Source organism: Leopardus geoffroyi, chromosome C1 (assembly GCF_018350155.1).
Source record: "Leopardus geoffroyi isolate Oge1 chromosome C1, O.geoffroyi_Oge1_pat1.0, whole genome shotgun sequence".
NCBI lineage: Eukaryota > Metazoa > Chordata > Mammalia > Carnivora > Felidae > Leopardus > Leopardus geoffroyi.
Genome location: NC_059328.1, coordinates 1331650 through 1347489, shown reverse-complemented (window position 1 = coordinate 1347489; position 15840 = coordinate 1331650). Strand labels below are relative to the sequence as shown.

Genomic DNA, 15840 nt, shown 5'->3' with positions numbered 1-15840 from the left:
CAGTAGGGGGCACTGATGAAAGAACAGTAAAGAGAGAAATCCATCACAGTGTAAGCAACATTCCAGCATATGCAGACTTTTACGGCTAACTTCTCTAGGAAGCCATCCCCAGTGGGGCTTTGATTCAATCGAGTGCTGGTTTCGGCCCACCCTGAGCCTAAGTCTTGCAGCCAGAAGCGGCTAGACCAGGGATGTGGAGGGGATCACATTAGACCAATGAGGAGGAAACTTCACGCGAGAGTCTTTAAGATTAGCAGCCATCCAGGGGCGCCTGGGTGGCGCAGTCGGTTAAGCGTCCGACTTCAGCCAGGTCACGATCTCGCGGTCCGTGAGTTCGAGCCCCGCGTCGGGCTCTGGGATGATGGCTCAGAGCCTGGAGCCTGTTTCCGATTCTGTGTCTCCCTCTCTCTCTGCCCCTCCCCCGTTCATGCTCTGTCTCTCTCTGTCCCAAAAATAAATAAACATTGAAAAAAAAAAATTAAAAAAAAAAAAAAAAAACGTTGAAAAAAAAAAAAAAAAAAAGATTAGCAGCCATCCTGGGGACTTAGGTGGCTGTCCTAACTCCCAAAAGACAACTCTATATAAGAGTAGGAATAAAGAGGGGCACCTGGGTGGGTCAGTTGGTTAAGCGTCTGACCCTTGGTTTTGGCCAAGGTCATGATCTCACAGTTTGTGAGTTTGAACCCCGATTTCTCTCTCCCTCTCTACCCCTCCTGTCTCTCTCTTGCTCTCTTTCTCTTTCTCTCTCACGAAATAAACATTAAAAAAAAAAAAAGAATAGGAATAAAGAGAGGGCATCGAGTTTCTGGGTCTTCTTACCATTCCGGCCAGGGGACTAACTTCCAGCTTCCTCCTCCCTGTAGCGCAGCCATTGGCTAGAGGATTGCAGCCTGAGCAATTGACACGAAAGTGTCCCAATAAGGAGTGAATGACTACATACTTTTTAATTACTGAGGGTTATGGACAGTGCAGTCTCTAAGGAATTTGGAAGCAAGGCTTTCAGGACCTTGAGGGGCTAGCTGCTGTCAAGATAAGGTTACTTTTAGCCTGTAATAAGACATAAACATTAAGGCACTAATGCAGCCATGAATTCCTCGAGGAAGGTCACCTTTGGCATGTTTCAGGTGTCTGTCAGTGGGCAGCAAGCTGTAAGGAGATTTTAATTTAAGCCACATTTCTCTTGCCTTTGTTTCCCTCATCAGCATAGGGTTAGTTTTTCTTGGTAGTTGTCTTATTCATTTAAAATATAATTGTTTTTCATTATTTGAGTTTCAATTCTGTTTTACAGGTTTGCACCGGACCCTTGTTGATTAGATCCTTTGTTAGCCTTAAAAAATTACACTGTCAGTTACTTTACCAGCAAAAAAAAAAAAAAAAAAAAAATGGTTTCATTTGGGAATAGCAGAGAATTGCAATCCAGGATGCAATTGCAGACAACAAGGCAGAGGAAAGCCCGGCGGAGGTTCCTTCATAGGGCACAGAGGGAGCTGGGATAGGCTGTTAACCTCACTGGAATAAGACAGAGTTTGAAGTGTAGTGGCTTCTCATTGGCTGGCCTGTGACAGTCTCTCATTGGCTGAGCTGTGAGAGGCTCTCATTGGTTAGCTTGTGACTGTTTCTCATTGGCTGGGCTGCTAGCCTATGACTGTTTCTCACTGGCTGGGCTGTGACTGTTTCTCACTGGCTGAGCTGTGAGAGTCTCTCATCGGCTGGACTGTTGCTGGGTAGTAGGAAGCTTTCCTTCCTCCCACTGAGGCAGTGAAGAGTAGCATCCTCCTGCAAGGCCGGCCTTCTCCTGCGGGGTGCTGCCCGGGTCAAGGAGAGTTCTAGGATGTGACCACCAGGGCACTTGTCCACTGTCCGCCACACCTGGACCTGGAGTTCTGAAAGATGCGTGAAGACTGCCTGCGTGCCTGGTAAGACCTCCTGATCAGGGTCCGGGATGCCCACCGAGACCCGGACTGCTCTCCTGCCTCCTGGCCCCTGGGCAGGGGGAGCCCCATGGGTCACAGTGCCGGGTTCGGCAAGAAGCCCCCTCCCCTGGGCACCAGGACCCCTGCCCTCAGAACCCAGAGCTGCCTGATGAGAGCACACTGACCGAGGACATGGGGTTCAGTGTCCCTCCCCCACCCCCAGCACTGGAAACCAGCCCACATGGGGCTCCTTGTGCCCTGGAGGGAAGCATGGGGCCGGTGAAGAGCTACCCAGGAAGTGAGCCAAGGGTGGGGTGAGCCGTAGGGGAGGCTGCTGACCTAGGGGCCCTGAGGTCCATGGAAGAGAGCCGTCAGGGGAAGGGAAGGGCTCGGGACCCCGCCAGGGACTGAGAGAGCAGGGGGGCACGGACCCTGGTTCCCCAAGGTTGAGGTGCAGCTCCAACATCAGGGCTCCTTCAAGGAGATGCCTGCCTGTCCCCACCCCCCCACCCCCAGTTCACCTGCAGAGAAAGGACCCACCAGGCCAGCAAGGCCCCAGCCTTCTGCTGGCCAGAGGGAAGGGTGCTGGTAGCAGAAAACAGCTCCTCCCGATGGACGCAGGGTTGCTGGCCTGAGTGGCCCTGCTCCGCTCCCTCGAGACACTGGGCGGAGGCAGGAGCCGAGGGGATAGAGGTGGAGGCAGAGACAGACGCAGGGGTGAAGTGGTCACGGGGGTGGGGTTTGCAGAGGGGGAGCAGGCTCAGGCCTTCGGTGGGCAGCCACTGAGGGCTCAGGGCTGTGTGCTGCAGGAGAAGGGAGGGACGGGGGAGGGGGGGGTTTGCGAGGGCTGGGAGGTGGGCCCGGCAGCCAGGACCTGGTGATGCTGTGTGTTGAGTCCCTCTGAGTAGGGACCAGCCTGTCCTAACCTGTCCCATGGCTTCCCTCTGGAAACCTCTAACTCATTCAACTCCCAGGCTGGCAAAGGGGGGGCCACTCTCAGCACGAAATAAACACATCAGTTAAAGAGCCCGTGAATGCCTGTATCCTCCTGTATTTCTGAGCTCCTGTCTGAGGCTCTGGGCTGGTCTCTGGGATCCTATGGGCATCTTCTCCATGGCAGTGTTTCTAAAAAAAAAAAGGGGGGGGGGCGCCTGGGTGGCTCAGTCAGTTGAGCGACCGACTTCAGCTCAGGTCATGATCTCACGGTTTGTGAGTTCGAGCCTTAGGTCGGGCTCTGTGCCGACAGCTCAGAGCCTGGAGCCTGCTTTGGATTCTGTGTCTCTGTCTCTCTCTGCCCCTCCCCAACTCATGCTCTGTCTCTGTCTCAGAAATAAATAAACATAAAAAAAAAAGTGCCTAATAGAAAATAGAATCGGGGCAAAAAACATCCCGAAAGACAAATAAAAGGCTAAAATGGCCCAGTGAGGGGTCGGAGCTGGTCCATTGCACGTGCTGTCTGTAACAATGTGTTCTGGGAGATGTTACCTCTTGAATTCTGTGGTGCTTTCGAAGGTTCTGACACACCCGTGATGTGCAAACGTCTCACTGGAGAGCTAGCGCCTCGCTAACGCTCTGGGTGGGATTTATAGTCTCCTTGGTGAGCTTGGCCGTCAGCCTGCACAGGTGAGCCCGAGGGCACCCTGGGCCTGGGGTGCTGGTCCAGAGGTACTGGGGGCTTCTGCTGATCCTTGCTGCCCCACCTGGCGCCGTTTAGGTGCTGGGATGAGGCCCTGTGGCCTGGTGGCCCCGGTGGCCGCGGGCAGGCAGGAAAGTGACCTGAGAGGACTCGGACGTAACCCCAGGGGGACCTTCTGGGGGCGCTTTGGGCTGATGCACACTGAGTGGCCGCATCGAACGTTGTATGAAGGGAGGTTTCACGGTGAGCCTGTCACTCCCGAGGCCCCGGCCCGGGCCAGCCGTTCTAGGAGCAGCCTGGTGGTTTTGATGGAGAATGCTCTGGAAGCCGGTGTGTGGGTTGCTGAGCTCCTTGGATTCTCGGGAGACAGAGCAGGGGCTGTGCATCAGAAACGAGTCAAACAGCGTCTTGTAAGACCAATCTGGGACAACGTGTGCCTCAAAATAATGACAGTCATATATCAGAATCCGCTGTCGAAGTAGGAAGCACAGGCCACCGTAGGGCCCGCAGGGGAAGCGCTCCGTCCACGGAGCTAACTCACTAGTGCACGAGGGGGAGTCACATCCCCGCCTGGAAACCCTCACAATCACTTTTCAGGCAAAAATCGTCAGGGTGCTGGGGGGCTCAGTCGGATAAGCATCTGACTTCCGCCCAGGTCACGATCTCGCGGTTCGTGGGTTCGAGCCCCACGTCGGGCTCTGTGCTGACAGCTCAGAGCCTTCTTGGGATTCTCTCTCCCTCTCTCTATGCCCCTCCCCCACACTCACTGACTCTCTCTCTCTCTCTCTCAAAAATAAATAACCATTAAAAAAATTTTTAATAAAAAAAATCTTTTAAATCATCAGTGGATGAAAGTTTTGGGAGAAACAGGTTTACATACTCTCAAAACATCCTTCCAAAATGTACTTTTTTTTTTTTTTCAACGTTTATTTATTTTTGGGACAGAGAGAGACAGAGCATGAACGGGGGAGGGGCAGAGAGAGGGAGACACAGAATCGGAAACAGGCTCCAGGCTCTGAGCCATCAGCCCAGAGCCCGACGCGGGGCTCGAACTCACGGACCGCGAGATCGTGACCTGGCTGAAGTCGGATGCTTAACCGACTGTGCCACCCAGGCGCCCCCAAAATATACTTTTTTTTTTTTTTTCAACGTTTATTCATTTTTGGGACAGAGAGAGACAGAGCATGAACGGGGGAGGGGCAGAGAGAGAGGGAGACACAGAATCGGAAACAGGCTCCAGGCTCTGAGCTGTCAGCCCAGAGCCCGACGCGGGGCTCGAACTCACGGACCACGAAATCGTGACCTGGCTGAAGTCGGATCCCGACGCGGGGCTCGAACTCACGGACCGCGAGATTGTGACCTGGCTGAAGTCGGATGCTTAACCGACTGTGCCACCCAGGCGCCCCCAAAATATACTTTTTAACGAGAAATTAAAAAGCAATTTTGTATTTGTTAAACAAACACCTCCAATTTAGAAATCACTTGCAAACGTGACAGTCACATGTCGTGCCGCATTCGTGGTCCCTCCAGTGTCGCCGCAGCTGTGAGGTAGGTGCGGGCAGGCCCGAGGCCCAGAGGGGCTGGGAGTGAGTGGGGCTTGGAGCCAAGAGTGGCGGTGTCCTCACAGGGCTGGGTCTACACGTGGACAGCACAGAGGTGGCAGGGAGGAGGGCCCCCGCGAAGTTGATGGGAGGCGTGTGAGGTCCCCGAGCCCCCTGAGCAGCGGCCGGTATCCCTCTGCTGCGTCGAGTCTGAGGGCCCACAGTCTGCCCTCGGGGGGCTGGTGGCTTCAAGCGGGCACAGCCCGAGATGTCTCAGACGTCCGCCTCCTAGAGCCGTCGATCGGTGGGCTGGTCCCTCCCGGGAAACACGGATGCCGTCTCCTCCAAAGCCACTGTGGTGACGTCCGGCGGGGCCTGCGGGACCTGGGTGGACACGGCACGCCCTTCTGTGTCTCGATGGGGAATTTCCACACGAAGACCCACCTGTACTGGGCCCCGCCCGTGGGCCTTGTGTTCGGGGTCTTCCTGGCTTTCTAAGGCAAGGAGGTGGCTTGGCCCGAAGGACCCAGGCCCCTCAGAGAACCGGGAGCCCCACCCACCCCGACGGCATCACCTCCAGTGGGTGGGGGCCGGGGAATGGTCCATAATACCTGTAAGAGTCTCCCCTTGGCGGGTCCCCCTGCAAAACAGAGACCCTGTGTCACATAGAGTCCGCTCAGCATTGGGGGTTGGGGGGACCCAAGCTCCTGACTTCTCTCTGTGTGGCCTTCCCTGAGAGAAGGACGCTCCGGGAGATAGGCCGGACCCGTGCAGACTTGTCCGCCAGGGAGCCCGGGACTCGTGACAACGTGGGGGCACTTCCTGCCCGAGCCTCCAGCTGCCACACCCTGTCCTTAACGCACCCCGATGTGATGGTCGTCCAGGGAAAGGGAGTGGACGCTTCACAGGGGAGGGTCCCCCGGGGAACAGGCGCCCCTGAGTCGGGTGAGAAAGCACACCGGCCACTGGGCGGCCCGCTCAGAGCCCGGGACCCTGAGGCCTGCCTGCGGCCTGGGGACCCTGGGGCGAGGGCCCAGCACGGACTAGCTGACAGCCTGAGACGGTGGCTGACCTTCCCCGCTTGGACTCCTTGCCGAGCGCCCGCTCCCTGCTGGAGGCCAGAGCCGGGTCTGCGGGGCCGGGGCCGGGGCCTGGCCCAGATGTGGAGCCCGCAGCAGGGCAGGTAAGCGGGCAGGGACCGAGCGAGTGAGCGAATGATGTGAGGCCTCTCGGGGGGACCCAGCCCCGCCCACGGCTCCTGCTGACCTCCCCCCAACGCACCTGCTGGGGCCCTGAGCCCTGAGGGGACCACACCCCCTTGCTTACCAGGCGACCGTCTGGTTTTCATCCTTTTCCTCAGTAGCCAGACGACTATGGGTATTATGCCACCAAGCAGAAGTACGGAAAAGGTCAAGCCCACAAAAAGAGAAAGGCTCCAGGAGGAGCACTTGACGTCGGAGCTGCTGGTCCCGGGATTTAAAAGGCTCTGAAAAGGGCCGTTGCACCTAGGAGACAGCAGTGTGGGGGCCTGATGCTCACTCGACCTGGGGGTGGGGGGTGTCCCCGAGGCGCCGCCAGACTCCGCGAGGTGGAGGCAACCGCCCCGTGGCAAGGCGCCCGGCGGCTCTGGGTGTGAACTCGGGTCCCTCTGCCTTTCTAGGCCTTGCTGCTACGGGGAGGCGGGTCGGGGGAGAGGGCCGGGGAGAGGCAGCAAGACAGAGAGGCGCGGGGTTGGAGGAGACGGGGCAGAGAGAGCCCTGGTCAGGGGGGGCACGACCCTTAGAGCCGGCATGGCAGGCAGACGGACAGACCCGAAGGAGGCAGGATGTCGCCCGCCAGCAGCCACATCTGGTCACCCCAGGCCCCCCCCCCCCCTCCACCCAGGGACACTGTGAGGGCCCAGGTTAGCTCTGGGCTCCGGGGATGGTCGCAGGAAGAATGGAGCCCTCACTTTGAGAACCTCCCTGACTCCAGATCCGCTGGGAGCCCCCATGGGCCCGATATCTGGGGACACCCCAGAACCACAGGGGACTGGGAATCTGGCGGCAGCATCCCTCCAGACCTGCCCCAGGGAAGAAGGTCCGTCCTTGGCCTCCAGGAAGCTCGCATCTACTGACTTTCAGTTCTTGGCTAATGTGATGGGGTGTGTGAGCCCCAGAGTCCAGGCAGGGGCTCTCCCGGAGGCTGGCGCACGATAAGGAACAGCAGGGTGGGGCCTCATCTGCCAGGGGAGCTGGAGGAGCCCCTCCCAGGGACACAGGGCTGAGACCACCCCGGGATCATCTACCTGGTCCAGGGCTGGCACTCCTCCAGGGTCCCACTGGGCGAGAAGGTCTCTGGAGGGCAGTCCTCACATACCCTGTCCTGCCACTCGGTGCCTGAGAAATGACAGGGCCAGGCAGAGAGGATGCAGGGGATCAGGCCAGCGGGGCAGCTGGGCTCCCCCCACCCCGGGCTTGGGTCTGGGGTCCGTCTCTTAGAGGGTGCTGGGGACCAGGAGGCCGGCTGCCCGCAGTCTGCCGCTCACCTCTCTGCTGTACCCTCTGGCCAGGTCTGCAGGCCGTGTGGGGACGGCACTCCGCACAGTCGTCCCTCGACTCACTAACGCAGAAGTGGCCCTGGTCACAGACGCACACGGTGTTCTCTGTTCTGGAGCACTGTCGCCTGGTCACCAGGCCCATGGCTGGGACCCAAGAGAAGGAGCTAAGAGCAGCTGCCGCGGGCAGTGCTGAGCGCCCCATCCCAGGAGGAGGCCAAGCAGAGGCTCGGACAGCACCGCGGGCCTGAGGGCTCCCGCCTGGGGACAAGTTGGCGACAGGCCCCCAGCCCAGCGGCACAGCCTGGTGCGTGTGTCTGGGGCCAGCTCTGCTCCCGCCAGAGGTCCCGCCAGGCGCACTGCCCGCTCAGCCCGAACCCAGCACCTGCCGGGGAGCCGGCCTGGTGGGGAAACGGAGATTGGTGGCAGCAGATGCACACAGGAAGTAGGAACCACAGTCAGCCACCGGCCCCCAGCCCCGGGGCAATCCCAGGAAGCAGGACCCAGGCCCCGCAACACCCACACCTGAAGACCCCGCCCCTCAGGCAGTCTATCAGGCTAGTCAGATGGCAGCGACAGACCAGTGAGAGCCCCCTCCCCCAGCTGGCAGTGGGGGGGAGGGAGGCGGGGATAGCGCTGGGCCTCGGCTCACCCCTGCACCCCTGCTGAGGGGCAGCCTCTGTGCCTCTGCACCCCAACCTCAGCCCGATAAGACCGGTGTTTTGTTCAGCGGCATCGCAGGATCTGTGGGTGAGCCCGAGGCTCCCAGCCCCTGACCCCACCTGGCTGGACCCAAATGCATTCCAGCCTCCACCTGTGCCCCTGTCTTTCCTCCTGGGGTCCCTCCACCCCAGACCACCTGGCAGGAAGAAGGTGAGGGTCAGAGCGCTGAGCCGCGAGTAGGGCCCGCCGCGGTGTGGTGTGAAGGCTGGGGGGGGGGGGGGCGGGTGGCGAGAACCCGCACGCTGCGGGTGGGCGAGGTCCAGACCCTCAGGACCCGTGGGCGGGGCAAGCAGTATGGGACCCTGGGCTCCATCAGGGCTGGCCTCAGGCTCAGGTGTCCATGTGACCGACGCGGTCCCTGAGCTCTGGAGGGCCTGGCTAACGGGGTTACAAAGGCACTGACCCCACTCCGGGGAGAGACAGGGGTGGACAGAGGCCCAAGGCTCCCTGAAGGATGTGCCTGCAGACCTCTGCCCCGGAGGCAGACCGGCCTGGCCCAGCACCTGGTCCAGTGACGTGGGCACGCCCCCCACAGCGGGATATGGGACGGGACAGAGGCGGGTAGCGGTTGGGGCCAGTGTTCTTACCTGGGTCACACACACGGCACTGAAGACACTCGCTCAGGCCATTGAGGTGGGCCGTGTAGGTCCCCGGGTCGCAGGGGACACACCGCGTGCCGGTCAGCTCCCCGCAGGCCTCCTGCACCCGGTAACCTGCACCCCAGGGGCTCCGTGTCACTCGGGCCTGGGGAGGGCCCTGCGGGGGCTCACGCGTGCTGCCACCCGGAGGCCCCCAGCAGGTGTGACCACACCCCCAGGCCCGAAGGGCACCCGAGCTGCTCCCCACGCCACACACGGTGCCCTGCTGCCTGCCTCTCACCGGCGAGCCTGCTCGGGGGCGGGTAGGAATGCTCTGGAAGGAGGTGTGGGCATGGCCCAGCTCCTGGCCATGAATGGGCTGGCTGGGGCCCCCGGGCCCCATCCCTGTGCAGGAAGGGACCCCAGGGTCTCGGGAAGAAGAGTGGAAGAGGGGCTGAGGGGGCTTCACCCGCCCCTGCCTGTCCCCCTGCCCCCAGGCCTGCACGTACCTGGGCCGCACTTCGGGCAGCACTCGGCCCCTACCGGATACTCCTCCTCTTTGCACGGGGCCGTGGCCAAGGAGCAGCGCAGGGGCCCCAGGAGGAGCAGGCACAGGGTCTGTGGAGACAGGGCACAGCTGGGGAGGCGAGGGGGGAGCTGCCAGGGCTGTCCCCGGGGCCCCGGGCTCACCCCCTGTGAAATGTGGGGGCAGCAGCCCTTGGGGAACCGCACGGACAGAGCAGGGACGCCCTGAGGAGTCACAGGCCGCGCAGGGGGGGCAGGCGGCTCTGGGCCGGGGGTGGGGAGGAGGGCTATCTGGGGGGCCCCGCTTCCCGGGCTGACTCAGCCCACAGCCACGGGGGGGGGGGTGCCTCCTGAGGAGTAACTGCCCGGGGGGCTAGCCGCCAGCCGGGCCAAGTCCCGGTTCCCGCCCTCTCTGCACAAACAAGGACTTTATCACCGGGCACCAGGCTGTGGCCGGTGGGTGGGGAGGAGTCCGTTGCTGGAATCCTGCTTTCCAGGAGCAGCGCCCTCCAGTGGGGGCGGGGGGTGCTGGCCCTGAGGCCCAGGAAAGGGTGGCGGGGGGAAGGTGGACGGAGAGGAGCACTGCTGCTCGGCGGGGGGGATGGCTTCCTGCCAGTCTGTTCACCAACCGCTGGTAGCAGGGGCCGAGTGCCGGGGCCTGAGTCAGCCCAAGAGCTAGGGCAGCTGGGGAACAAAGGCCTACAGGAGACAGGAAGTGGCTGTGGCCCAGGGCAGGTCCCCGGAGAGGGCTGGGACACACACACGCACACACACGCACACACACGCACGGGCTCAGAGGACTCACCAGGCTCATGTCATCAGCCTCGGGTGCCCGGCTCCAGGGGGGCGGCCCCCAGCCTCAGAGAGGCTCTGTGCTCCCCCTCAGGACCCTTCATTCCCCAGCCGCGGCCCCAGGACCCCTGTCAGCAGATTCGACTTTCTTTCAGTCCGGAACCAGCCCTTTCGAAAGTAAAAGAAAAGCTGTTGTGGGCCAATGAGGAGGCGTGTCGTTTCTTAGAAGTTTCCTAACTGCCCCGGGGAGCAGGGACTGGAGCCCACAGTGGAGGCTGGAGTGGGGTGCAGGAGACGGGAGGTGACCAGGCTCGAGTGATGAGGTTTTTGGGGTGACAGTGGGGTTCGCGGCCAAGAAAGAATTCTTGAAGCCGTCTTGGGTGCATAAAAGGTGATTTTAGTAAAGACGGGGACCTGACCCCTGGGCAGGGAGCGCTGCCCCGGATTCAGGAGGAGACACTGGGCTCACAGCCAGCCCGGAGTCTGGAGTCAGGGGAGGTGAAGTCCAGGGGAAGTTTCCAGTGAGACTTTCACATGCTAAAGACTCCCCGGGGCCTGGAGGCCTGGCTGCTGTCAGGCTGAGGTTGTTTTCCCAGCGGCGATTTTGTTCCGCCGGCCTAAGTATCTCTCCGTGGGCTGCAGGTTGGAAGGGAATTTCGTTCTGTCTGCCGTTGTCCCCACGTCACCACGGAGGGCGACGGAGACTCAGGTCCTGCAGGACTGTGACCTCTGTCGGCTAACCCTTTCCTGTGGCATTGGGCAGCCGGGAGTGTAGAGGAGTATCACACACATGCCACCGGGGGGCAGGGGGTGCGGCCTGTCAGCCCCCTCATCAAGAGCAGAGGTAGAGGGGAGGGGGGGAGGGGTGTGCAAAGGCCGGAGGCAGGGCCACAGGGGCAGAGCCTGGGTGCCTTCCTCCTGCCTGGGCGCTGAGCGCGCCCGAAGTTCCGGCTGGGCAAGTTCCCCCTGCCCCTCCCCGGTCCGTTAGCAGCCCCCCCTTGAGTTTCCTATAAAGGTGGGTGCCCTCCCCCCTGCGTCTACCTGCCCTTCCTCCTCACTGCTCTGCCACCCAGGGAGCCAGCTCGCCCCTTCCCTGCAACACCAGCACCGAGGCCACAAAAGGAGTCTTCCTGGTTTCCTGTCCCCTGTCTCAGCTTCTGCTGAAGCAGGGTGACCGTCCCCTCCGTCCCCTCCGTCGCCTCCGAAGGAACCCGTCTCCCACACAGGGCCCTGCGGGGCACACCCCCTCCTCCACCGGGGACTGGGGTTCCTGCTTTCCATGTGCATGTTTCTGAGCACAGCTCTGCAGAAGGGTGTCTCCCCAGACCGCTGGAGCCTGGGTGTAGGGGGGACCCCCCTGAGTCTCCCATGGGGATGAGAGAGGGAGGCCACGCTTTGCTTTCCCTGAGCCCACCCACTGTGTCCACACCCTACCTGTCCCTGGGAAGGGGCTGGGCTGGTTCATTCTTGTTCCCATTTCACGGATAGATAGATGGGCTCGGAAAGCAACAGGTCTGGCCCAGGGTCTCTTGGTTTTCTTTCTTTTTTTTAATATTAAAAAAATTTTTTTAATGTTTATTTATTATTGAGAGAGAGAGAGAGACAGCGCGAGCAGAGGAGGGGCAGAGAGAGGGGAGACAGAGGATCAAAAGCGGGCTCTGTGCTTACAGCAGTGAGCCCATGCGGGGCTCGAACCCATGAACTGTGAGATCATGACCTAAGCCCAAGTTGGGCACTCAACCAACAGAGCCACCCAGGCGCCCCGGGCCCAGGGTCTCCTGGGTGCACACCGTGCTGGGAGCCAAACCCCAACTTCCCGTCCAGAAGGGGCCCTCCCCACCCAGGCTTCCCAGCATCGTGGCTGCCCCTGGAGCTGGTGGACGTGTGGACAGCTTAGGGGTGGGGGACCACCACATGCCCGGTGCCCTAAGAGGCCGGCGGGGGGCTGGTGCGAGGCACCCGGTGGTTAGCCCCACCCCACCCCCGCCGGCGCCTCAAATGGGAAGTATCTTGGGGAGTCTCCCCCAGAGCCCCATGGCTCCCACATCGCTTCAGCCCGTGGTCATGTGACAGGCATGACACCCTCTGACTTCCCTCGTCTCTGAGGCTGCAAATCAATGAGACCCATCCCGGCCCCGATGTCCAGCTCCACAGGCCCCGGGCAGGTCCCCATCGCCAGACCCAGGAACCACGCCCTCCACTGAGCGGATCGCTGGTCTCCCAGCCCAGACTGCCCTTGGCACCAATGTCCCTGGGGTCGCTACCTCTTCCGTTTCTCAGGGGACACTGAGGAGGACAGCCTGGGTGCCGGGAAAGGAAGCGGGCAGGGGTGAAGTCACAGGGATGGGGTGGGGGCTGCCGCCGTCCTGTTGTCAAAAGCCTCCCAGCGCTCAGAAGCGGGGTCCACCTCTGATCACCATCCCCCAGGACAGCGTCCTCCAAGGCTGGGGCCGGGGGGTGTCGGGTGGGACCCAGGGGCTGGGGAGCCCCCGCGAGGCCCCCCGTGAGCACAGGCTCGGCTCCCAGCCCTGAGGGGCTGTTGGAGGGAGCCCCCACCCGGACAGTCACCACAGGTCCCCTAACTGTCATCGGGAGCGCACCAGGACTGCTATATTTCTTCTTGGTTTCAACTCCATCACTGGAAATCATCTTACAAAGAAATCACCGAACAGGTCGGGTCACACGTTGGTGTGTGACGTTTTAACAGACACTCCCCAGCCTCTGGGACCCGGGCCGGGCAGGGAGGGGAGGGCTGAGCACCGTGTCCTCACGGGGGCCGGTCGCAACAGGGTTAACTGGGTGCCACATGCCAGCCGAGGCTCGTGGTTCCAAAGGTGTGGAAGCAGGGAGGTTAGGTGGCCTGTCCAGGGCCACTGGGCCACAGCGCGTCCGCGGCAGTGCTGTGCTCGAACCCCCAGCCCGACTCCACGCTGGGCCTCCGGGCTCTCCCAGCCGCCGAGGCCATCGCAGAGCCGGGCAGGGGGTCGGCAGGGAACTCAAGACATCCGTCCTGCATGCACCGGGCTGAACTACCTGGGCAAGGACGGCCCCAGAGACAGTCTGGACCTGCCCGTCCTTGTTCAGAGGCTAGGGGACGTGGCTGATGCTCGCGGGGCTTGCTGGCTCTCCCCCAGCTAGCCCAGGCCGACCCGACGCCCGTGGGAGGGAAGAGCCCATGTGGGCAGAGTCCCGGAACAAGGCAGGAGGACATGGTCCTGTGTGCCTCCGACCTTGGACCCCACCTGTGCGTGACGGCCGGGCTCTCCGGCGGGCACGCTGACGCCCACCCATGTGGAGAGGCTGGGACTCCAGGGGTGGCGTTGGGGGCCGCTCTCCTGCTCATCGCTCGGGAAAAGCCCCAGGCCTCAGTCACCGTTGTCAATTAAGCCCGGGCGCCAGGCGGCCCACTGTTTTCTCCTTGTCCCTCAGCTGGCCAGCCGCCCCCCTGCTCTGTGGCCGCAGCACCAGGAGCCCTGGGGGGCGATGCCGAGGACACAGGAGAGGAGCCCCTGACCTCACGTTCCTTCTTGTGAGGGTGTCTCTGGAATGTCTGCCTCCCTCACGGGACCCCGTCCTCGCAGAACCAGCCCTGGCGTCTGGGGCTGCAGGTCTCCCCTGTCCCCTTTCTGCTCTCCTTGCCTGCAGCGCCCCCAGATGAATGCTCTCTTTCTGCAGTGGTGATCACGGTCCCCCAGGACAACCGGCCCTGCCCCTGAGGACAGGTGGGGGCTTGGGAGGCCCCAGGGGACAGCCACCAGTACAGGCCATGTCCCCACACCGGAAGCCTGCTAGAGGGTACCTCCATGCTGCGATTCATGTGGGCGTGTACACCCTCCTGCCTGTAGGCCATCTGGGGGTTTCCAACGAAGGGGAAGGGGCACGCTCCACTCAGCCCTCATTTGCATCGGGAATGTTCTAGAATGTTCTAGCAACCCCAGCAGCACACAGGGGCCTCAGAGCACGCTCAAGGTAGGGTCTGGGGGTGCTGGCAACCACTGTGCCTCCTGTCACACCCCCACTGACCTTCCAACTCCTGCCATGCTCCTCAGGATAGGGGTGGCTAAGGGTCCCACTGGCAGCTGCCAATGCCCTCATGGTCACTACCTAATTCCATTTCTAAGGGACCCTGGGGAGGAGATCCTGGGCAGCAGGGAAGGACCAGGCAGGGGCACCGGATTCATCATTGAGGAGGTGAGACAGAAGGAGGAGGCTGGAGACAGGGCCCTCCGCTCCCCCGTTGCTGGCTGTCACCTGCCGGGTGTGGCCCTCCCCTTCCTCAGTGCTAGGCACCCAGGAATCAGCATGTCTGTGGCTCCCACACCCCATCTTTCCTGGGAGATGAGGTGGAGCCCACCCCCCAGGCGTCTCCTCCCATAACCCCCTGAGACCTGGGTCCTGGGACCCCCGCCCCTCCCCCGTCTCAGCCGGAGCCTGTGCCCAGAGACCCACAGGGCTCACGCCGGGTGCCTCACCCTGAGGGCCCTGCCCGGGGCCAGGCTGCCTGTTCCCTCTGCATCACAGTGACCTCCCGGCCAGGACACTGCACAGGGACCCTGGGAATCCCCCAATCACATTTCCCCTTTCTTCTTAAGACAGAGATGTCCAGGGTCTCTGGAGGGTAGGAGAGAGGTGGTGTGAACCACGGTGCGTGAGCCGGACTTCGGAGAGTGGGAGGCGGGGGCATCCTGACGCTCCACTACAGAAGCTCCCCCACCTCTCCCCTGCATTCTGGCCGCCCTCAGCTTCCCCTGCTCTGTGCAAGCCCCAGGCTGCACAATGTACTCACAGGCAAAGCAGCCTGGTCCTCGACCCCCTGGGGCTCAGGGGCTCAGGAGGGAGCCACATCTAAAAGCCAGAAAAAGAGGGGCACCAGGGTGGCTCAGTCGGTGAAGCGTCCGACCTCGGCTCAGGTCATGATCTCGCAGGTGGTGAGTTCGAGCCCCGCGTGGGGCTCTGTGGTGACAGCTCAGAGCCTGGAGCTGCTTCGGATTCTGTGTCTCCCTCTCTCTCTCTGCCCCTCCCCTGCTCTCTCTCTCTCTCTCTCAAAAATAAACATTGAAAACATTTTTAATAAATAAAAATAAAAGCCAGAAATAGAGTCATGTGATGAGCACCCACTTGGGGGGGGAGGGTTGGGCAGGGGCCAGGCGGGGCTCTGAAGGATGAATACGAGCCCTGGTGGGGGGCGAGGTAGGGAAGGGCGTCTCTGAGGAAGAACCTGAGATAGGTTGGGCCATGCAGCTGGGAAGCACCCGGCGTCCGCTGTCGGTGAGGCAGGGGCTGGCCACGGGTGCTGGCCGAGGCCCAGTCCTACGCAGAGACGGGAGATTCCGGTACGTCCTGTGCTGTGAAGGCTGTGCAGTGTTCCGGCTGGTGTGCAGGGTGGACCGAGGGGACAGGAGCTTGACGAGGAGGCTCCAGTGGTTGTCCAGGTGGGAACTGGGGGGGGGGGGGGGGGAGGGGGGCAGCCTGCAGAGCTGGAGGACCCCGAGAGAGGGATGTGGGTGATGCCCAGAGGCAGGGAGCCTCCAGGGGTCACGGTCATGGTGTGGAGGAGGGTGAATGGAACGCACTGCGGGGCCTCACGCCTGCGGCA

The 15840-nt window shown here is 61.7% G+C and overlaps 1 protein-coding gene and 1 long non-coding RNA gene across 9 annotated transcripts; both read right to left on the bottom strand.

The window, feature by feature from the left end:
* Positions 1-1640: 1640 nt before the first annotated feature.
* LOC123597060 lies at positions 1641-4265 on the bottom strand. Its single transcript, XR_006711935.1, has 2 exons — positions 3399-4265; positions 1641-3038 (listed from the first exon to the last, which is right to left on the bottom strand). It is a non-coding gene; the product is annotated as an uncharacterized LOC123597060 (long non-coding RNA).
* Positions 4266-4979: 714 nt separating this feature from the next.
* Positions 4980-10424, bottom strand: TNFRSF14 (TNF receptor superfamily member 14). Of its 8 annotated transcripts, XM_045475365.1 has the most exons (8): positions 10258-10421; positions 9437-9545; positions 8937-9062; positions 7618-7773; positions 7378-7468; positions 6417-6595; positions 5702-5730; positions 4980-5474 (listed from the first exon to the last, which is right to left on the bottom strand). In XM_045475365.1, the coding sequence occupies exons 1-8, from the start codon at positions 10264-10266 to the stop codon at positions 5379-5381; spliced, it is 795 nt and encodes a 264-aa protein (XP_045331321.1). In that variant the 5' UTR covers positions 10267-10421; the 3' UTR covers positions 4980-5378. The 8 variants fall into 8 exon arrangements, with proteins under 8 accessions (XP_045331321.1, XP_045331325.1, XP_045331320.1 ...); XM_045475369.1 differs by lacking the exon at positions 7618-7773 and having other exon boundaries at positions 10258-10423; XM_045475364.1 differs by lacking the exon at positions 6417-6595.
* Positions 10425-15840: the final 5416 nt, after the last annotated feature.

What these genes read in the sequence shown, in the direction of transcription:
- TNFRSF14 (XM_045475364.1), bottom strand. An exon ending in CCAGAGGGTACAGCAGAGAG is followed by an intron (nt 7,469 to 7,617) that starts GTGAGCGGCAGA and finishes GTCATTTCTCAG; the next exon opens with GCACCGAGTGGCAGGACAGG. An exon ending in CCAAGGGGAGACTCTTACAG is followed by an intron (nt 5,475 to 5,701) that starts GTATTATGGACC and finishes GTGTCCACCCAG; the next exon opens with GTCCCGCAGGCCCCGCCGGA.